Consider the following 24,490-nt stretch of genomic DNA (forward strand, 5'->3'; position numbering starts at 1 on the left):
AGAGTTCCAAACAGAATACAACATGTCTGCGCCCACCAAACAAACGTGGAGCGGAAGGAGGGAAGCATGTCTGACATTTTGAACAAAATAACAGAATGGTAATTGTTAGAACTAAACTGCCATTTGTTTGATGGTATTCAAACAGATTTTTTTATTTGGATTTCTCAGACACCACAAAGATGAAAGATTGTAATGATACCCACCTTAATTAAACTTGCCTCCTATATTAGCCGAAAATCACTTCAAACTTTCTTCTTCTTTTTTTTTTTTTAATTTTTCGTCTATCGCATTATACTGTAGTTATGAAACATCATGTCAATGAAAAAAATAAAATGTATAGTCACGTTTGATGTACCACAATTAATACTAACGTAAGAGTAAAATCTAAGCTCGGACTAAGAATTTAGTTTTAAGTAGACAACACATCCATTTAGCATCTTTAACTAAAGTATAATTCGCTGTAAATTAATGCGACTTTAAATGATATGTTGCAGCAGAACTGGACTGGGCTGAATGCCGGTAGCCAGGTAGCTCAAATGCTTAGATTGTTTATCTAGAGTTGGGAGGTCCACGGGTTCGAATGACATTCCAGTCGTTGCATTTTCCTCTGCAAAATTTAGTGTTAAAGTCATTTTGGCAATTTTGATAAAAAAGCTATACTCTGACTTGCATATAATAGCTGGTGAGTTTGAACAAGCTCATCATGTGGGTTTAAATACAGAGTTAGTTTTTACATGTAGGTCAAAGGTCAATGTCCGCAGGTCCTGCAAGTCTGCAAATATAGTACCAATGGAAAGGTCTTGTGACAATTAAGGAACGTACATGTTAAATATGAAAGGCCAGTCTCATATGGTTATCATACTGTACTGTGGCCAAGGTGAAAGTTTTCTAAAAGTACATCATACATTGAATTAATTAATATGGAAGAGCAGTAGATAGCGTAATCCGAAGGGTTCTGATGTTAATATCGCCTTTCAAGCTGCCTTGTCTACGTAGTAAGATCGTCAGAAAATTCGGACTATAGATAGCGTTGAACGATCAGCAGATAAAGTTATTCCTAAACATTGAGACTGCATGCTATATATATTTGGCCAACTTATTATCAGATCTTATTATGTTGACTGTTACAAGCAACAAGCTGTTAAAAGTATGTAGCTGTGTAAGTTTCTAACATTGAGGCCGATTTCATGCACAAGCTGTGAATCAATCTGTAGGATTTTATTCATGCTACAAATAGGAAATGAAACTTTTGAAATGCTGTTTTGGTCTTTATTTTTTGGAAATTAAGATTTTTTAAGATGATCTTTTTAGTTTTAGGGAAAAAGATAAATCGAGATGTCATATAATGAATGAATTTGAGATATGTATTGATTGCTCATTATAAACAGATCTTTTAATCTGCTACTCTATTATACAGATGGCCAACCAAAAAGGAACCAAGCGTAAAAGGGAGGTGGATGTTGATACACTTAAAGATGCACCTCGAGGTAAAATAACACTTTCTTGCCAAAATGTCAAATATTTTTGTTTTTTTTCTCAATTAGGTTGAAACAGAAAATTTGTGGTTTAGGTAACATGGTTATATAATTTTTAGCTCACCTGGAAGTGAAGTGTTATAGCCTGTTATTGTGATATATATACACATGTATTAGAAGTTTTATAGCCTGTTGGTTATTGTTATAACTTAACACTATTATAGCCTGTTGGTCATTGTTATAACTTTACAGTATTATAGTCTGTTGGTCATTGTTATAACTTAACAGTATTATAGCCTGTTGGTTATTGTTATAACTTTACAGTATTATAGCCTGTTGGTCATTGTTATAACTTTACAGTATTATAGCCTGTTGGTCATTGTTATAACTATACAGTATTGTAGCCTGTTGGTCATTGTTATAACTTTACAGTATTATAGCCTGTTGGTTATTGTTATAACTTTACAGTATTATAGCCTGTTGGTCATTGTTATAACTTTACAGTATTATAGCCTGTTGGTTATTGTTATAACTTTACAGTATTATAGCCTGTTGGTTATTGTTATAATGTTACAGTATTATAGCCTGTTGGTTATATTGTTATAACTTTACAGTATTATAGCATTTTGGTCATTGTTATAACTTTATAGTATTATAGCCTGTTAGTTATTGTTATAACTTTACAGTATTGTAGCCTGTTGGTTATTGTTATAACTTTACAGTATTATAGCCTGTTGGTCATTGTTATAACTTTACAGTATTATAGCCTGTTGGTCATTGTTATAACTTTACAGTATTATAGCCTGTTGGTCATTGTTATAACTTTACAGTATTATAGCCTGTTGGTTATTGTTATAACTTTACAGTATTATAGCCTGTTGGTCATTGTTATAACTTTACAGTATTATAGCCTCTTGGTTATTGTTATAACTTTACAGTATTATAGTCTGTTATTTATTGTTATAACTTTACAGTATTATAGCCTGTTGGTTATTGTTATAACTTTACAGTATTATAGCCTGTTGGTTATTGTTATAACTTTACAGTATTATAGCCTGTTGGTTATTGTTATAACTTTACAGTATTATAGCCTGTTGGTTATTGTTATAACTTTTTCTGTTGGTACTTTATTACATGGCCCCCTCCATCAAATGAGTAATGATCAATTCATGAGCAAATTGATATGATAATTAATCTCACAAAAATTTTTGTACAGAGGTTAGGGTAGTAGAGTATGTGGAGAATCGAGCAGCAGAGATCAAAGCCCTGCAGAAGTATCTTGGCGAGTCAAGGGGAAACCGCCTTGTTATGCAGCTTCTCCCTAAAGGTCTGAGACGGCGAGCCCTTAGTCACAACATCAAACGGCTACCACGGCGACTCCGGGAGGCGGCCAAAAAAGAGGTATGCCAAAATACATTATATAAATTAATAGTGAACACCTGAAAATATAACTTTGTTGATAACTGAAAAGCAGTAAACATTAACAGGAGATTGTTTGATTGTAGATATTTCATACTCATTTAAAATGAATTGTATTCTTATATCACACATGATTATAATACCATCCTTTATAGTGTGGTGTTTTAATCAGGTATGTACATGTGGATACTGACTTTGTGGGTATATACTGATACAGAATTATTAAATCATATAGGTAAGACAAAAGCTATTGTTCCAGTGTGTTAGATATGTAAACATGTACATTGTCATATTTAGATTAAACAATTTTCAACTATAAAACCACATATTTTCTCCAGTATGTCAACCGTGATACAAAGTCACGAAGAAAACCCCCAAGTCGTAAGTTTCGTCGACGACCAAAGAATTTACTGGACGAGTACAACAGAAGGCAACGAAAACATGTTTGGTTAGAGACACACATTTGGCATGCCAAACGATTTAAAATGGAGGAAAAATGGGGGTACAAAATTCCAATACAGCCTACAGATAAAAGCAAGAGGGCATCCTATAGGTCAACTAAACGCCATTGTCTCATTCAGGTAACAGACTAACAGGAATTAATCTTAGAATCATGGCATTATGTCAGACGATACTATATTTTATACACCAGTCAAAATTTGTCCAAAATATTTTGTTTTGACAGGGTCAGTTTATCAAGCCCAAACTTTTATTTGTCTGGAGATCTCATTTTTTTAAACCAATCATTATTATTGTGATATATAGTTGTGATTTTCTGAGTTGCATTTTGATTTGAAATTTTTGAAAAAGTCATGATTAATATGAATTGTATAACTTAATGAAAGAGTTGTTGCTCTTCATTTGTTTCAGTATTTTGATTTTTCCAGAGACCTCCTCACTTTTTGTTTTACTCTAATATAAATCTAAATCTCTAATTAGCATATGTACATGGATGTTTAGTTTCTTGTTGATTATTCTTTTTTAAGGACCATTCGTACATGTGTTGTATAGAGCTGAAAGGGCCAGAGCATTGTCTATTGGATGGTCTGAGTCACATGACCAATAATTCCACAGGTAAGATATGTATTGTTACAATATAGAATTACATATAAATCTGTAAAAGGAACGAGTCTGTGTGGCCTTTTACGTAGTGTTAAGTACAGTCTCTGTCACTCAGCTGATAGAGCGGGTCGGTTTTGGGTGCACATAGTGTTAAATACGGTCTCTGTCACTCAGCTGATGGAACAGGGTCGGTTGTGGGGTGCACATAGTGTTAAATACGGTCTCTGTCACTCAGCTGATGGAACAGGTTGTTGTGGGGTGTACATAGTGTTAAATACAGTCTCTGTCACTCAGCTGATGGAACAGGTTGTTGTGGGGTGTACATAGTGTTAAATACGGTCTCTGTCACTCAGCTGATGGAGCGGGTCGGTGTGGGGTGTACATAGTGTTAAATACAGTCTCTGTCACTCAGCTGATGGAACAGGTTGTTGTGGGGTGCACATAGTGTTAAATACGGTCTCTGTCACTCAGCTGATGGAACAGGTTGTTTTGGGGTGCACATAGTGTTAAATACAGTCTCTGTCACTCAGCTGATGGAGCGGGTCGGTGTGGGGTGTACGTAGTGTTAAATACGGTCTCTGTCACTCAGCTGATGGAACAGGTTGTTGTGGGGTGCACATTGTGTTAAATACGGTCTCTGTCACTCAGCTGATGGAGCGGGTTGGTGTGGGGTGTACATAGTGTTAAATACGGTCTCTGTCACTCAGCTGATAGAACAGGTTGTTGTGGGGTGCACATAGTGTTAAATACGGTCTCTGTCACTCAGCTGATGGAGCGGGTCGGTTTGGGGTGTACATAGTGTTAAATACGGTCTCTGTCACTCAGCTGATGGAGCGGGTCGGTGTGGGGTGTACATAGTGTTAAATACAGTCTCTAGTTGTCTCTTAGCTGAAGAAGCATGCTTCACTTGTCAAGAATGTGTTTTTCCTGTTCTTTTACATTGGTGCCCAACTAAAATCTCACAGTGGTGGTATTGAGAGTCATTGGGGAGTATGTCGGTGTGACCTTGGACATTCAGCTGACGGAACATACATTGCTTCTTTGGCTCAGGAGGTAGAGATAGGGATTACGTCAGTGACCCAGGTTTGATTCCAGTTGGGGCACTCAGCAGGAATGTGCTTTTCCTTGTTCTTTCAGAAATCATTGCTCTTTGAAACGAGGTCAATTAATATTTTCAAGGTTATCAGTCCACTACCAGTGAAATTCGGGAAGGAGGGTCTTATGTATACACAACACCAAAGTTTATCAGCACTCTAACAACTTCACTCCTTGATGGATTGTGATGAAACTTACAAAATTACAGAGGACCATGATATCTTGTACAAGATCAAGTTTCAGGGTTGTTGGATCAAGGTCACTTACTATTTTTAGAAAATCCTTGTCAGCACTCTAACGTAATATGCCTCATCCCATATTTGTCCGCTTGTGTAAAATTTAATTTAGTAATCAATTAAGGTGAGGACTTGCTTGTGATTGATGATTCTGTATTTGTGAGCAGAGGCTTATCAGTAGATAAATATGGTATTACATCACTATTGCTTTGCTACACACACCTCTACTTTCTGATTCTAGGTCAAACTTTTGCAGCCAAAGGCTGTCTGTCTGGGATAAGGGAAGGTCTGACAATGCTCTACTCGTGTGATCACTATCCTCTGGGGGCCATCGGCTGTGCCTCATTTCTATGGAAACCTCTGACAGGAAGTGATGTCACACTGACAAATATTAGGCAGTTATGGATTTGGGTCCACCCTGGTTGTCATGGTGAAGTCTGTCAGAATCTGGAGAAGTCTTTCCTGTTATCCAAGGAAATGAAATATCAAAACAAGGGCATGGAAGTTTGGACAGAAACTTCGGAAGAGAATACACAAATTTCTGATACTGACAATGATGAAACACAGGGAAAAGTTGATACTCAGGTTGAAAGTATGAAGATAAATGAAACCGTGGAAAACGGTTGTCAAGACAACAATAAGACATCAAACAACAATTCTGTGAAACCAAACTTAAACAGATCACAAAAAACTGACAGTGGCAGTGAGAAAGAGCTTGTGACCTGGGAGATGAAAGTTGGGGAAGTGGAGATGGAGTCATTGAAGGATTGTCTTGTTCGATTCTGTCTGACAGGTCCTATGTCACAAACAGTTCTATCACAAACACTTCAGGTAAACATTGAAGGATCGTCTTCTATCTATACACAAACAGTTCTATCACACACACTTCAGGTAAACATTGAAGGATCGTCTTCTATCTATACACAAACAGTTCTATCACACACACTTCAGGTAAACATTGAAGGATTGTTTTTATCTATACACAAACAGTTCTATCACAAACACTTCAGGAAAACATTGAAGGATCGTCTTCTATCTATACACAAACAGTTCTAGCTATCACAAACACTTCAGGTAAACATTGAAGGATCGTCTTCTATCTATACACAAACAGTTCTATCACAAACACTTCAGGTAAACATTGAAGGATCGTCTTCTATCTATACACAAACAGTTCTATCACACACACTTCAGGTAAACAGGTGGTTATTGGGCCTTTAGCATCTAGCAAATGTCTTTCTCTACTCCCTTGGAAGCATACAGACATAGCTGACATTTTGGCACTAATGGTTACCTTACAACATTTCTTCACCGCCCTATATGGCATACTCTGCCACGTACTCATTCACAGCTCAATGTCAACTGGCACACAATGAAGTAAAGTATCTTATTCAAGGATACAACATAGTGCCTGTGCTGGAATTTTATTCTTCCTTATTTGTAACATTACTTAATATTCATCTATATATTTGACCTGAACTTCTCACCGAGGACCACAGACTGGTAACATTCTATCTATACATTTGACCTGAACTTCTCACCGAGGACCACAGACTAGTAACATTCTATCTATACATTTGACCTGAACTTCTCACCGAGGACCAAAGACTGGTAACATTCTATCTATACATTTGACCTGAACTTCTCACTGAGGACCACAGACTGGTAACATTCTATATATACATTTGATCTGAACTTCTCACCGCGGGACCACAGACTGGTAACATTCTATCTATACATTTGACCTGAACTTCTCACCGAGGGATCACAGACTGGTAACATTCTATATATACATTTGACCTGAACTTCTCACCGAGGGACCACAGACTGGTAACATTCTATATATACATTTGACCTGAACTTCTCACTGACGACCACAGACTGGTAACATTCTATCTATACATTTGACCTGAACTTCTCACTGAGGACCACAGACTTGTACTTAACATTCTATCTATACATTTGACCTGAACTTCTCACTGAGGACCACAGACTGGTAACATTCTATCTATACATTTGACCTGAACTTCTCACCGAGGACCACAGACTTGTACTTAACATTCTATCTATACATTTGACCTGAACTTCTCACTGAGGACCACAGACTGGTAACATTCTATCTATACATTTGACCTGAACTTCTCACCGAGGACCACAGACTGGTAACATTCTATATATACATTTGACCTGAACTTCTCACCGAGGGATCACAGACTGGTAACATTCTATCTATACATTTGACCTGAACTTCTCACCGAGGGACTACAGACTTGTACTAAACATTCTATCTATACATTTGACCTGAACTTCTCACTGAGGACCACAGACTGGTAACATTCTATCTATACATTTGACCTGAACTTCTTACTGAGGGACCACAGACTGGTAACATTCTATCTATACATTTGACCTGAACTTCTCGCCGAGGGACCACAGACTGGTAACATTCTATCTATACATTTGACTTGAACTTCTCACTGAGGACCACAGACTGGTAACATTCTATCTATACATTTGACCTGAACTTCTCAACGAGGACCACAGACTGGTAACATTCTATATATACATTTGACCTGAACTTCTCACCGAGGACCACTGACTGGTAACATTCTATCTATACATTTGACCTGAACTTCTCACTGAGGACCACAGACTGGTAACATTCTATATATACATTTGACCTGAACTTCTCACCGAGGGACCACAGACTGGTAATATTCTATCTATACATTTGACCTGAACTTCTCACTGAGGACCACAGACCGGTAACATTCTATCTATACATTTGACCTGAACTTCTCGCCGAGGGACCACAGACTGGTAACATTCTATCTATACATTTGACCTGAACTTCTCACTGAGGACCACAGACTGGTAACATTCTATCTATACATTTGACCTGAACTTCTCACCGAGGACCACAGACTGGTAACATTCTATCTATACATTTGACCTGAACTTCTCACCGAGGACCACAGACTGGTAACATTCTATCTATACATTTGACCTGAACTTCTCACTGAGGACCACAGACCGGTAACATTCTATCTATATATTTGACCTGAACTTCTCACAGAGGACCACAGACTGGTAATATTCTATCTATACATTTGACCTGAACTTCTCACCGAGGACCACAGACAGGTAACATTCTATCTATACATTTGACCTGAACTTCTCACTGAGGACCACAGACCGGTAACATTCTATCTATATATTTGACCTGAACTTCTCACCGAGGACCACAGACTGGTAACATTCTATCTTTACATTTGACCTGAACTTCTCACCGAGGACCACAGACTGGTAACATTCTATCTATACATTGGACCTGAACTTCTCACCGAGGACCACAGACTGGTAACATTCTATCTATACATTGGACCTGAACTTCTCACCGAGGACCACAGACTGGTAACATTCTATCTATACATTTGACCTGAACTTCTCACTGAGGACCACAGACTGGTAACATTCTATCTATACATTTGACCTGAACTTCTCACCGAGGGATCACAGACTGGTAACATTCTATCTATACATCTGACCTGAACTTCTCACCGAGGGACCACAGACTGGTAACATTCTATCTATACATTTGACCTGAACTTCTCACTGAGGACCACAGACTGGTAACATTCTATCTATACATCTGACCTGAACTTCTCACTGAGGACCACAGACTGGTAACATTCTATCTATACATTTGAGGTGAACTTCTCACCGAGGACCACAGACTGGTAACATTCTATCTATACATTTGACCTGAACTTCTCACTGAGGACCACAGACCGGTAACATTCTATCTATATATTTGACCTGAACTTCTCGCCGAGGGACCACAGACTGGTAACATTCTATCTATACATTTGACCTGAACTTCTCACTTAGGACCACAGACTGGTAAGATTCTATCTATACATTTGACTGAACTTCTCACCGAGGGACCACAGACCTGTACTTAATATTCTATATATACATTTGACCTGAACTTCTCACCGAGGGACCACAGACTGGTAACATTCTATATATACATTTGACCTGAACTTCTCACTGAGGACCACAGACTGGTAACATTCTATCTATACACTTGACCTGAACTTCTCACTGAGGACCACAGACTGGTAACATTCTATCTATATATTTGACCTGAACTTCTCACTGAGGACCACAGACTGGTAACATTCTATCTATATATTTGACCTGAACTTCTCGCCGAGGGACCACAGACTGGTAACATTCTATCTATATATTTGACCTGAACTTCTCGCCGAGGGACCACAGACTTGTAACATTCTATCTATATATTTGACCTGAACTTCTCACCGAGGACCACAGACTGGTAACATTCTATCTATACATTTGACCTGAACTTCTCACCGAGGGACCACAGACCGGTAACATTCTATCTATACATTTGACCTGAACTTCTCACTGAGGACCACAGACTGGTAAGATTCTATCTATACATTTGACCTGAACTTCTCACCGAGGGACCACAGACCTGTACTTAATATTCTATCTATACATTTGGCTGAACTTCTCACTGAGGACCACAGACTGGTAACATTCTATATATACATTTGACCAGAACTTCTCACCGAGGACCACAGACCGGTAACATTCTATCTATACATTTGACCTGAACTTCTCACTGAGGACCACAGACTGGTATAGATATAGGCACCTTTCCTTTGAAGTGGAAATATTTTGTACAAGAATTGATCATCCATGGTCTTATAACGGCATCATTTAATATTCTACACAAAACATTTTATAGGTGGCTGATATAATACCACAAGGAAGCAGGGACTTATGGTGGCAGCAATTTTACAGCAAGGATCACATGGCCATTGGTCATACACAGCAAAGACAATTCTGGAATGAGGTCACTAAGTGCAGATCTCCAGGGGAGCTAACTCCCCACTTAGTGATGGGTTTAACAGTAAGAGACCCCAGGATCTTGATGCCTGATATCAGAACCAAGGCCACAGAAAATCAGGAGGGTAAGAAATACAACTGATACTTTGTGGCTTTTAAAAAGGAATGCTTTGCTAAATTGAAGAATTATTTTCTGAAGAAAATTTTTAGATGATATTAAACTTTAATTTCTTGATTGAAGTTGTTTTGGATACCCAGAAAGTACACTTCAATTAAAATCAATAATTATATGTCCCACATTCCAAAATTCATTGAACTTTCTGTGTTTTTCCTCCAAAAACTACCAAACAAATTTCCTTGGTAAATGTGATATTATGCAAGCTCTACAATTTATTTGGATTAGTGAGCATCCTGTTTACATAATTGTTATCTAGATGATATTCAGCAAATGAGGGATGTGTTGAGATGGCCACTATATAATCTACATGTAACTATCTACTCAATTTGGTTAAAGTTGAACCCATCATTTTTTTGAGCAATAGACCTAAATGCAAAACATTAATGTTGGATATTAATGATAATGTCTTCATTTTCTGCTGGAAGTCAGATTGTTTCATTACATTTGATATATATCCTGTGTAAAACTTGCTATGTCCATTACCTGGTACTGTTAAGATGCAGTCAGTGAATTCTAAGAATCAACTGTATCAAACAGTTATGGGACTTGCCAATACTTTCAAGTAGAAAAACCACTCTATAACTTCCGTTTGATGTTCCTTTTTTTCTCTCAGTAATTTTTATACTCATGTATACTCACTAATATAAAATATCAGTTTTGATAACTGTATCTTATGTGTAAACAAAGTAAGCACACTGTATTGTGAATGATATTCATTCCTACGTTCACAGACTACTTAGTCAACTATATTTACAGCCAAAGTATTGATTCTGTTTCTTTTTACCCGGGTAATAATTTCAAATTTTCAAATAGTTTCCTTCAGCTAAGCCATAATGCAAATCTGCCAGAGTTCAATTTTTGGTAAAATCTGCTCCGAAGTACAAAAGTACAAAAGTACTTCCCAATTTTTGTTGTCAGAAATTGTATAAAAAATCCATTGGACCACGCATAAGGAAATTTTCTGAAATGTCATCTATTGTAGTTTTCAAGTCTACAAAAATGTTAAGTTTATGTTTATTGTTCACAGTGGAGACTGACCCTTGTGTAATGTCCGAAGCTCCTGTACCAGATGTTAAGTTTATGTTTATTGTTCACAGTGGAGACTGACCCTTGTGTAATGTCCGAAGCTCCTGTACCAGATGTTAAGTTTATGTTTATTGTTCACAGTGGAGACTGACCCTTGTGTAATGTCCGAAGCTCCTGTACCAGATGTTAAGTTTATGTTTATTGTTCACAGTGGAGACTGACCCTTGTGTAATGTCCGAAGCTCCTGTACCAGATGTTAAGTTTATGTTTATTGTTCACAGTGGAGACTGACCCTTGTGTAATGTCCGAAGCTCCTATACCAGATGTTAAGTTTATTTTTATTGTTCACAGTGGAGACTGACCCTTGTGTCCGAAGCTCCTGTACCAGATGTTAAGTTTATGTTTTTTGTTCACAGTGGAGACTGACCCTTGTGTAATGTCCGAAGCTCCTGTACCAGACGTGTCCTTATCAGCCATTTGGGATCCAACTGTGAGATCAAATGTCAAAGAAACCAAAATGACAGATCACCAACTCAATAAACTCAAGTCAGAGCATCTGATACCAGGTAAGTTGGAATGTTACTTGTGGAGTATATGTCAGAATTTCACAGCTCAGACAATGAATTCCGTTGTACTTGTGATACACAAATGTTATTGTCCCATAGTATTGAGATTAAAGCTTTAAACAATTTATGTAATTTTTGCAGGAACTCCTCTAGAGTTAGGCCAAAGGGAATCCAAAATCCCCATAATCCTTATCCAGAATCCTGGAGTTAGGTCAAGGTCAAAAGGTCAAAGCAGTACAGCTCCCAGTTACGGCAGTGGATGGGACATTGTAATTCCAGCAGGATGGAGCATGGCATTCTGGGTAGGATTTAATTACAGGTGTGCACGAGCAGGTGGACTTCAGGAGTCCGAAAGTGTTGCTCATGAGCAGGGAGTACTGCACTTTCCACAAGGTTACCCGGATACTGTTGTAGGTAGGGAAGATGAGAGAAACCTACATCATCAGTTATTGGATACATACAACAAGAAGCCACCTGCCAAGCGTCCTAATTATACCAAGCTCGGTATACAATGCCCATTCCAATTCCCCTGGAGAAGCCTTGTGAAGCAGTGGGCAATGAAAGAAGGGATGGAAGAAAAGTGGAATCAAACTGGAGATGAATTTTATGTATTGAAAGACAAGGGAATTTTGAAGGAAGTGAGTAAAGTTCTAACAGAGTTTACAGATAGAAAGCTGTCCAAAGAAAACAAAGAAGGTCTATCTACAAACATGGTTTCCAGGAACCACCAATTTCTGAGCCTTGTAAGCAAGAATACTAACTGTCTGGTTCCTGTGGAGATTGCAATGGCTACTCGTGGTTGTCCTGAACGATTTGCAAACATATCCATCCCAACACAAGAGGATTTGGCTCGACTTGTATCTGACCCAAAATCTGGTGGTCCAACAGAAATGGTGCATAAAACAAGGAATGAAAAGGAAGACATGAAAAAAACAAAGAAACAAAAGTTAGATAAAAATAGTGAAAAACGTTCAATAGGAAAAATGGAGGATTCTCATACCGCTGGAAATGAGGAAGGCCCTTCTCAGAGTGAAACGCATAATGTTGATGAGATGAGTGTTGACCTTATTGGTAACTGCAGTCGTTCAGTGATTGGTTACATAAAGGAAGGAGGATTCATGTTGGGAGTGGGGAATGGCAGGGGCCTAGGATTTGTCTCAATCATTGGACTTATCAAACTGTTGGGTACATTGCCACACAAACTACCTTGTACAGTGTTAGTGAGAAACCCAACGTCCTATCAGTATAGGTATGCCAACCTACATGTTCTTTATTAAAAGGTGAAATATCAGCATGTTTTATTGTCTATGTATTAATGTCAGAAAAGATGGCCGCCACAGCCTTCGATTGGCTAAAAAAACTAATTCACTATAATTCTTTTATTCTTCACTGGAATTCAATAAATCTTTGCTGGAGGGAGGGACACAAGATGAACTTTAATTTTGAGAAACAAGAGGCCCATGGGCACAGTCACCTGAAATTTGATATATGTATTTTCGCAGATTTGATTCCTGTGACCTTAAATTTGAAGTCAATGTGTTCACCCTAGCATGCTACAGGCCATATATCGGGTTTCAAAGTGTGTAGATCTTCCAGAAGACGTTTAAAAGATTTAAGCATATTTGAGCCAATGTTGGCCATGAATGAAGGTCAAGGTCATACTAATTCATTTGAATAATCAACATAGCCCCTTACCCCAGCATGCCATAGAACCTATATCAGGTCTCCTGACCTCTTGGCTATTGAGAAGTAATTTAAACATTTTTGCATATTGGACCCCTGTCACCTTGAATGAATGTCAAGGTCATTCATTTGATTAATCTTGATAGCCGTTCAGCCAAACATGCTTTAGGCCCAATATCAAACCTCTAGGCCCTTTGGTCAATGAGAAGCATTTTTCAAGCAAACATAACTTCATATCATAATTATAAAGTATCCAAAGTATCAAATAATTATATTAGTAGAAAGGTAGGAGCAGATGTCTGGACAAAAAATGGAATACTGATATAAACAAAGGGGAATAACTTTTAAAGAAACCGACAAATTGTACCTAATTCTTTTCAGGGAAACACAATAGCATATTGCGATTTTAAATCCTATTAAGGTTTAAAGAAACTGGTCAAAAATGTAGGAGCAGATCTTTGGACAAAAAGTGAAATACCCCCGGTAAACAAAGGGCAATAAATTAACTTGTACAAAAACAGTTGATTTGGAATTCTTATCAGTGAGGCACAACTTCATATCATGATCACAATTTATACCATGATTGAAAGAGATCAGTCTAAAAGTGTAGGAGGACATTAACAGATAAATGACAGTTTATGGCAGATGGACACCGTTTTACCATAATACTCTCGTCAAATGTGTAAACAAGTGAGAAATTAAGCTCAACACCAAGCTAATCAGAAAAGTAACGGTAAACAGTAGGTTTGTTTTGTATTCCTGATTAAAAATTAAAACTGAAAGAAAGTTCATTGATACTTCCATGCTACAACCCAATATGAAAAGTCTCTTGGTTAATAGGAAACATTCAAGGCGGATGGACGATGGGAGATCTGATTCATCACTTCATATCTGTAATTTGCCTTGAAGTCATTTCAAAGATAAAGCAGATCATGAACACATCATGTTTTATTGGTACAAAAGTAGGATTACTTGGAGACCAAGAATCATAACTTTGTTCACAATTTTCATAATCATTCCTCAAACAGAAAAAACGGTCAACAATCTAAAGTTGATTAATAGAAAGAATTGAATTTTGCCTCTATTTGGAGCCAACCTAAAACACTATTATCAAGCTTAACGTCCCTCTCTACTGTAGGTCCTGATTTAGCGTAACTTTAATCTTATTTGAGAAATGTTCACACTGGAATCATTGCACTACATTATGATAGTTATATACTTGTAGTAGATATGATGTAGGTGAGCTACTTCATCATCGCGCTAGCTTGTTAAAATTAGGGTAAAATTTGAGTACCCCAAATTAGGACATTTACAGTATATATTGTAGTTTATTTGGAATCCTGTTTATCATGTACATTTGATTAGATGATGGATTTATGATGGTTTGATGTGACGATGGATTTATGGTGGTTTGATGAGACAATGGATTTATGGTGGTTTGATCAGATGATGGATTTATGATGGTGTGATCAGATGATTGATTTATGGTGGTTTGATCAGATGATGGATTTATGATGGGTGTGATCAGATGATTGATTTATGATGGTGTGATTAGATGATTGATTTATGATGGTGTGATCAGATGATTGATTTATGATGGTGTGATCAGATGATTGATTTATGATGGTGTGATCAGATGATTGATTTATGATGGTGTGATCAGATGATTGATTTATGATGGTGTGATCAGATGATTGATTTATGATGGTGTGATCAGATGATTGATTTATGATGGTGTGATCAGATGATTGATTTATGATGGTGTGATCAGATGATTGATTTATGATGGTGTGATCAGATGATTGATTTATGATGGTGTGATCAGATGATTGATTTATGATGGTTTGATCAGATGATGGATTTATGATGGTTTGATGAGACGATGGATTTATGATGGGTGTGATCAGATGATTGATTTATGATGGTGTGATCAGATGATGGATTTATGACGGTGTGATCAGATGATTGATTTATGATGGTGTGATCAGATGATTGATTTATGATGGTGTGATCAGATGATTGATTTATGATGGTGTGATCAGATGATTGATTTATGATGGTTTGATCAGATGATGGATTTATGATGGTTTGATGAGACGATGGATTTATGATGGGTGTGATCAGATGATTGATTTATGATGGTGTGATCAGATGATGGATTTATGATGGTGTGATCAGATGATTGATTTATGATGGTGTGATCAGATGATTGATTTATGATGGTGTGATCAGATGATTGATTTATGATGGTTTGATCAGATGATGGATTTATGATGGTTTGATGAGACGATGGATTTATGATGGGTGTGATCAGATGATTGATTTATGATGGTGTGATCAGATGATGGATTTATGATGGTGTGATCAGATGATTGATTTATGATGGTGTGATCAGATGATTGATTTATGGTGGTTTGATCAGATGATTGATTTATGATGGTGTGATCTGATGATTGATTTATGATGGTGTGATCAGATGATTGATTTATGATGGTGTGATCAGATGATTTATGATGGTGTGATCAGATGATGGATTTATGGTGGTTTGATCAGATGATTGATTTATGGTGGTTTGATCAGATGATGGATTTATGATGGTGTGATCAGATGATTGATTTATGATGGTTTGATCAGATGATTGATTTATGATGATGTGATTAGATGATTGATTTATGATGGTGTGATCAGATGATTGATTTATGATGGTGTGATCAGATGATTGATTTATGGTGTGATCAGATGATAGATTTATGATGGTGTGATCAGATGATGGATTTATGATGGTTTGATCAGATGATTGATTTATGGTGTGATCAGATGATAGATTTATGATGGTGTGATCAGATGATGGATTTATGATGGTGTGATCAGATGATGGATTTATGATGGTGTGATCAGATGATTGATTTATGATGGTGTGATCAGATGATAGATTTATGATGGTTTGATCAGATGATGGATTTATGATGGTTTGATCAGATGATTGATTTATCATGGTGTGATCAGATGATAGATTTATGATGGTGTGATCAGATGATTGATTTATGATGGTGTGATCAGATGATGGATTTATGATGGTGTGATCAGATGATTGATTTATGATGGTGTGATCAGATGATAGATTTATGATGGTGTGATCAGATGATTGATTTATGGTGTGATCAGATGATTGATTTATGATGATGTGATTAGATGATGGATTTATGGTGGTTTGATCAGATGATGGATTTATGGTGTGATCAGATGATTGATTTATGATGATGTGATCAGATGATTGATTTATGATGGTGTGATCAGATGATTGATTTATGATGGTGTGATCAGATGATTGATTTATGATGGGTGTGATCAGATGATTGATTTATGATGGTGTGATCAGATGATTGATTTATGATGGTGTGATCAGATGATTGATTTATGATGGTGTGATCAGATGATTGATTTATGATGGTGTGATCAGATGATTGATTTATGATGGTGTGATCTGATGATTGATTTATGATGGTGTGATCAGATGATTGATTTATGATGGTGTGATCTGATGATTGATTTATGATGGTGTGATCAGATGATGGATTTATGATGGTGTGATCAGATGATTGATTTATGATGGTGTGATCAGATGATTGATTTATGATGGTGTGATCAGATGATTGATTTATGGTGTGATCAGATGATTTATGATGGTGTGATCAGATGATTGATTTATGATGGTGTGATCAGATGATTTATGATGGTGTGATCAGATGATTGATTTATGATGGTGTGATCAGATGATTGATTTATGATGGTGTGATCAGATGATTGATTTATGATGGTGTGATTAGATGATGGATTTATGATTGTTTGATTACATGATGGATTATGATGGTGTGATCAGATGATTGATTTATGATGGTGTGATTAGATGATTGATTTATGATGGTGTGATTAGATGATGGATTTATGGTGTGATCAGATGATTGATTTATGGTGGTTTGATTAGATGATTGATTTATGATGGTGTGATCAGATGATTGATTTATGATGGTGTGATTAGATGATGGATTTATGATGGTTTGATCAGATGATTGATTTATGATGGTGTGATCAGATGATTGATTTATGGTGTGATCAGATGATTGATTTATGATGGGTGTGATCAGATGATGGATTTATGATGGTGTGATCAGATGATTGATTTATGATGGTATCTGAAGAAATCAAAGGCCCACTCCTGGTAGTATCCACCAAAATATATCTTCTCTAAACTATTCCAAATTAGACTGATCAAGTCAGACTGCAGGTACTCTTTCATAGGTGGTGTTCATATAAAGTCCAATAGCATCAATAGATTTAGACAAAATTTGAAATATAGACATAACTCAATAACATTCATGGTATATTTTCCCATAATGACCTGAAGTACTAGCAAGGGAAATTACGTACTTCAGCCAAATATCCAATATAATGATTTCTGATTAAATAACAATAGATATAATCTTTAACATACAGAAAGAAAAAAAGAATAAAAAACAACAACAAAAAACCTCACACATCCAGAACTATTTTAATTACCAAAATTGATAAACTTAAGTTATGAAACAAGAGGCCATTAAGAGGGCCTGTATCGCTCACCTGGATAATTCATGGTGATGATGGTAAAACACTCAATAAGTTATATATTACAGATACCCTCTCAGTCTGGGATCTACCACTCAGTATCGTGCATTAGTCAACATTTTCTTTTAACTAACAATTAGCTTTCTGGTTCCTAACATTTGACATTTGGACTAGAAATACAATGGTAATGAAGCAAAATATACAAACATACTATGATGTGACTCTTGGTTCCTTCCACCTCCATATTTCTTGTGCTTTCATTATTATTTACCCTTCACCTCCCCTCCCCCCCTCCTCCACCCAATATAAGAGACAGGGTCATTGTCAGAAACCTTAGCCTTTGACCCAGTGACCTTGATCATTGATCAGTTGACTCCTTGATTAATTCCAACTTTGCCTCATAATGTCAAAAATATTCATTACTGAAAAGATAGATAATTACATAAGTACACAATACTGGCCCCTCTCTACTGTAGCAGTCATACAAGAAGGCTCAGATAGCCTTATGAGTAATGTTACTGAAAATACTTCTGAGTTTGTCAATGTCAATTCGGAGCTCGAATGACTGGGATTCATATACCCTACTGTTAAACCAGGATTATGATAAATTAGAATGAGGCTTCTCATTCAGAGTGAGACTTCCTGTTCTGACAGGGTATAAAAGGCAGAGAAAATTCCCATTAACAGGTCAGTTCTGAAAGTTTGTTTGGCGGCACAACTTACAGCGAAGGCTTCGAGTGATACGTGCTGGTGTCATAGCGAAGGCTTCAAGTGATACGTGCTTAAGTCTTAAGTCTTGGCTCTTTCATGGCTCTGATCAAACTGTGCTGGGTTTGGCGAGTTGCTCATCAGTGTAGAACTAGGGAACACACTACTGAGCGGAAAATAACACAACAATGAAAGCTACTGTATATATGTTGTAATGGCTCCTGTACAGCCATTGTTTGTTTGTTTGTTTGTTTGTTTTTGTTTAACGTCCTATTAACAGCCAGGGTCATTTAAGGACGGGCCAGGTTTGGAGGTGGAGGAAAGCCGGAGTACCCGGAGAAAAACCACCGGCCTACGGTCAGTACCTGGCAACTGCCCCACGTAGGTTTCGAACTCGCAACCCAGAGGTAGAGGGCTAGTGATAAAGTATCAGGACACCTTAACCACTCGGCCACCGCGGCCCCACCTGTACAGCCATACAACTTTACTGGGGCACAGCCGTGTAAATTTACTGGGGCACAGCCGTGTAAATTTACTGGGGCACAGCTGTGTAAATTTACTGGGGCACAGCCGTGTAAATTTACTGGGACACAGCCATATAAATTTACTGGGGCACAGCCGTGTAAATTTACTGGGACACAGCTGTGTAAATTTACTGGGACACAGCCGTGTAAATTTACTGGGACACAGCCATATAAATTTACTGGGGCATAGTCTTGTAAATTTACTGGGACACAGCTGTGTAAATTTACTGGGACACAGCCGTGTAAATTTACTGGGACACAGCCATATAAATTTACTGGGGCATAGTCTTGTAAATTTACTGGGGCACAGCCATATAAATTTAGTGGGCCACAGCCATATAAATTTACTGGGGCACAGCTGTGTAAATTTAGTGGGGCACAGCTGTGTAAATTTACTGGGGCACAGCTGTGTAAATTTACTGAATTACGATCCCCATGTCAAAATTGACCCAGTAGTTTTGAGGAATATTAAAATGTAAAAAGTTGATAGACGACAGAGGCTGCTGTATAACATAGGTAATAAAAATTTTGAATACATTTCATAATGTGTGTGAATTAACATTTTCATTCATGATGGAAGCCGATCACATTCATGATTTTCCCTGAAAACTTAATAATTGATGTTGAGTGAGTATATATATAGTCACGAAGGGTTACAATGCCCTATACCACCTTTCAAATTCTTAATATATTACACTAAAATATTTGAAAGCATCCTAAACAAAGCATTTTATTTCAACACTTCGGGTGTATGGTTTGTTAATCGGTGACGGATGATCAGTAAGAAAACCTAGTTGCCCTGTTACCTTAAACATTTACTGTACAACAGTTCCAGAAAACTGTAAAACTCAATTGATTATATAAATTTCTTTATACACATACAAACAGCTCTCAGTTTGACTGATTGTCAATACATGCTTTCATGGAGAGTTTCTCCACCCTAAACTATTTGACAACATTATCTAAAAGAGACCACATATCTCTAGGCTAATTGATGACAACATTTTTACTTCTAAAGAGATCAGATTTAAGTGTTTCATTTTGCATGATTTTTACACAGAAAGTCAAAGTTTGGTTGCATCCAAATAAATGCTCCCTGCCACATCGCCATGGATACATGAAAGTAGTACTTCCTCCACTGAAGACAAAAGTGTTGAATACACATAACTGAAAATGAGGTTGTCATTCGTTGGGGACAATAGATTCCAGAAACTCCTTTATGTCTTTCATTTCCTGAAATAAAGATGAAATGATTGATTAACAAAATATCCCAGAGGAATCTTATTATCTGCATGCATGCAGACTGAAGTCATAAAAATAAGAGGTTTAATGGGCCTGTATCACTAATCGATACAATAAATCAATTACAATCAAAACAAGAGATCCCAGAGGGATCTTAGAGCGCCCACCATTGAATGATCTTTATAGGTTCCATGTCAGACTGATCCTCTCTCTATTTTTTCCCTTCTTTCTTTTTTTCCTCTTACTAATCTGCTAACATGAGCACATGGAACTTACATGTCAAAATTGAGAAACATCCCTCCAATACTTTTAATCAAGGGGAACCTATTCATGAAATTTGAGAAATGGCGATAATGGCTGGTCCAAAAATGCAATACTAGGGACCAAGGGGAACCTACATATGAATTTTGAGAAAGACCCCTTCAGTACATTCTGAGAAATAGAGATAACAAACTTTAATTGTCAAAATCCAAGATGGCTGCCTGTCGACCATGTGGTTTTCCGATGGGTTCAAAAATGCAATATGCATAACTAGGGACCAAGGGGAACCTACATATCAAATTGGAGAAATATATCCCTTCAGTTCTTTCGGAGAAATAGCGAAAACTATCTTCAATTGTCAAAATCAAAGACAGCTGCCTGTCTGCCATGTTGTTTTGCAGCTGGTCCCAAAATGCAATATGAATAACTAGGGAACAAGGGAAACCTAAATATATGAAAACTGAGAATGATCCCTTCAGTACTTTCTGAGAAATAATCATAACAAACTTCAATTGTCAAAATCCAAGATGGCTGTCTGTCAGCCATGTTGTTTTGCAACTGGTCCCCAAATGCAATATGAACAAGAGGCCCATGGGGCCTGTATCGCTCACCTGGTTGAATTAGACCAAATGTCAAAATAATGTTCATATTCAATTTGTTTTATTTGTAAATCTCAAACAATGCTATATATGGTTATAGTGTGGGAATCCGAATTAACTGCTTTAAAGATTAATGAAGTCCAGACTATCTAAGGTCTGAAAGTCCTCAAGAATTGTTTTTAGAACATGCATTCATCACTTTATTACTAGTAGCAATTTAAAGGAATTACTTCTATTTCCCCTATTGGGCCTGGCCCCTTTGGGGTCAGAGCCACCATTTATGCAAAATCTGTTCCCCTTCCCCCAAGGATGTTTCTGACCAAATTGGGTTCAAATCCATTCATAACTATATGACTAGTGGCGATTTAAAGGAATTACCTCTATTTCCACTATTGGGCCCCACCCCTTTGGCCCCTTTGGGGTCAGAGTCACCATTTATGCAAAATCTGTTCCCCTTCCTCCAAGGATGTTTCTGACCAAATTGGGTTCAAATCCATTCATAACTTAATAACTAGCAGCGATTTAAAGGAATTACCTCTATTTCCCATATTGGGCCCCTCGGGGGTCAGAGTCACCATTTATGCAAAATCTGTTCCCCTCCCCCCAAGGATGTTTCTGACCAAATTGGGTTCAAATCCATTCATAACTTTATAACTAGTAGCGATTTCAAAGGAATTACCTCTATTTCCTGTATTGGGCCCCGCCCCTTTGGCCCCTCGGGGGTCATAGTCACCATTTATGCAAAATCTGTTCCCCTTCTGCAAAGGATGTTTCTGACCAAATTGGGTTCAAATCCATTCATAACTTAATAACTAGCAGCGATTTAAAGGAATTACCTCTATTTCTCCTATTGGGCCCCGCCCCTTTGGCCCCTCGGGGGTCAGAGTCACCATTTATGCAAAATCTGTTCCCCTCCCCCTAAGGATGTTTCTGACCAAATTGGGTTCAAATCCATTCATAACTTTATGACTAGTAGCGATTTAAAGGAATTACCTCTATTTCCCCTATTGGGCCCCGCCCCTTTGGCCCCTTTGGGGTCAGAGTCACCATTTATGCAAAGTCTGTTCCCCTTCCCCCAAGGATGTTTCTGACCAAATTGGGTTCAAATCCATTCATAACTTAATAACAAGTAGCGATTTAAAGGAATTACCTCCATTTCCCATATTGGGCCCTGCCCCTTTGGCCCCTCGGGGGTCATAGTCACCATTTATGCAAAATCTGTTCCCCTTCCCCAAAGGATGTTTCTGACCAAATTGGATTCAAATCCATTCATAACTTTATGACTAGTAGCGATTTAAAGGAACTACCTCTATTTCCCCTATTGGGCCCCGCCCCTTTGGCCCCTCGGGGTTCAGAGTCACCATCTATGCAAAATCTGTTCCCCTTCCCCCAAGGATGTTTCAGACCAAATTGGGAATCAAATCCATTCATAACTTTATGACTAGTAGCGATTTAAAGGAATTACCTCTATTTCCCCTATTGGGCCCCGCCCCTTTGGCCCCTCAAGGGTCAGAGTCACCATTTATGCAAAATGTGTTCCCCTTCTGCCAAGGATGTTTCTGGCCAAATTTGGTCAAAATCCAATAAGAACTTTTTGACCAGTAGCGATTTGAAGCAAATGTTGATGGACGACGGACGGACGACGGACGGGCGACAGACGGACGCTGCGCCATGACATAAGCTCACCGGACCTTCGGTCCAGGTGAGCTAATAACTAGGGAACAAGGGGAACCTACATATGAATTTTGAGAACGATCCTTTCAGTACTTTCTGAGAAATAGCAATAACAAACTTCAATTGTCAAAATGCAAGATGGCTTCCTGTTGGCCATGTTGTTTTCCGATTGGTCCAAAAATACAATATGCATAATTAGGAACCAAGGGAAACCTACATATGAAATTTGAGAACGATCCCTTCATCACTTTATGAGAAATAGTGATAACAAGAATTGTTTAATGAGGGATGGACGAACAGACAGATGACAGACCATGGACACAGCTAGGGCAATTTGAATAAATTTGAATTAGTATTTAATTGAAAAATCACTGTCATTATTGTAACCATAGAACTACGGCCATCCAGTGCACATGGGAATAAATTTGGTATGATCAATATTGTTTGTCTCTTAAAATGCCCAGCAATCATAAACATGGTTGTGAGGTGAGCTAGCAATCTCAAATATTATGTAAACAAAAGTCCCTCAAACCAAGGGACTTTTCAGAGTGGCACGCCTGTATCTGTTTAATCATGCCTAATGTCTGGTGATGTGGTACTAGGGATTAACCTGTGTAACCCAATCTTGTCTTGTGATGTGGTACTAGGGATTAACCTGTGTAACCCAATCCTGTCTGGTGATGTGGTACTAGGGATTAACCTGTGTAACCCAATCCTGTCTTGTGATGTGGTACTAGGATTAACCTGTGTAACCCAATCTTGTCTGGTGATGTTGGTACTAGAGATTAACCTGTGTAACCCAATCTTGTCTGGTGATGTGGTACTAGGGATTAACCTGTGTAACCCAATCTTGTCACGTGATGTGGTACTAGGATTAACCTGTGTAACCCAATCTTGTCTTGTGATGTGGTACTAGGATTAACCTGTGTAACCCAATCTTGTCTGGTGATGTGGTACTAGGATTAACCTGTGTAACCCAATCTTGTCACGTGATGTGGTACTAGGATTAACCTGTGTAACCCAATCTTGTCTTGTGATGTGGTACTAGGATTAACCTGTGTAACCCAATCTTGTCTGGTGATGTGGTACTAGGATTAACCTGTGTAACCCAATCTTGTCACGTGATGTGGTACTAGGATTAACCTGGGTAACCCAATCTTGTCTGGTGATGTGGTACTAGGATTAACCTGTGAAATCCAATCTTGTCTTGTGATATGGTACTAGGATTAACCTGGGTAACCCAATCTTGTCTTGTGATA

At 37.8% G+C, this 24,490-nt stretch overlaps 2 protein-coding genes across 3 annotated transcripts in view; one reads left to right on the forward strand and one right to left on the reverse strand.

The window, feature by feature from the left end:
* The first annotated feature begins 3 nt into the window (after positions 1-3).
* Positions 4-13,229, forward strand: LOC117324908 (ribonucleases P/MRP protein subunit POP1-like). The gene is made up of 9 exons (XM_033880747.1): positions 4-98; positions 1,418-1,487; positions 2,692-2,876; positions 3,233-3,475; positions 3,881-3,968; positions 5,529-6,118; positions 10,068-10,293; positions 11,789-11,938; positions 12,080-13,229. The coding sequence occupies exons 1-9, from the start codon at positions 96-98 to the stop codon at positions 13,213-13,215; spliced, it is 2,691 nt and encodes an 896-aa protein (XP_033736638.1). The 5' UTR covers positions 4-95; the 3' UTR covers positions 13,216-13,229.
* A 4,922-nt stretch (positions 13,230-18,151) lies between these two features.
* Positions 18,152-24,490, reverse strand: part of LOC117324910 (acyl-protein thioesterase 1-like) — a 71,414-nt gene continuing 65,075 nt past the window's right edge. The window contains exons 8-9 of one of the 2 annotated variants that reach the window (XR_004532084.1): positions 19,398-20,688; positions 18,152-19,152 (exon numbers count right to left, since the gene is read on the reverse strand). Coding sequence is in view for 1 of the 2 variants with exons in the window: in XM_033880750.1 (XP_033736641.1) it covers positions 20,638-20,688 (51 nt within the window). In the remaining variant the exon portion in view is untranslated. Of the gene's footprint in view, positions 20,689-24,490 lie in introns of both variants that reach the window. The other variant, XM_033880750.1, reaches the window with a different exon arrangement.

The sequence above is a fragment of the Pecten maximus genome, chromosome 4, assembly GCF_902652985.1.
Source record: "Pecten maximus chromosome 4, xPecMax1.1, whole genome shotgun sequence".
In the NCBI taxonomy this organism is placed as follows: domain Eukaryota; kingdom Metazoa; phylum Mollusca; class Bivalvia; order Pectinida; family Pectinidae; genus Pecten; species Pecten maximus.

What these genes read in the sequence shown, in the direction of transcription:
- LOC117324908 (XM_033880747.1), top strand. An exon ending in CATGACCAATAATTCCACAG is followed by an intron (nt 3,969 to 5,528) that starts GTAAGATATGTA and finishes TTCTGATTCTAG; the next exon opens with GTCAAACTTTTGCAGCCAAA. An exon ending in TTCTATCACAAACACTTCAG is followed by an intron (nt 6,119 to 10,067) that starts GTAAACATTGAA and finishes AACATTTTATAG; the next exon opens with GTGGCTGATATAATACCACA.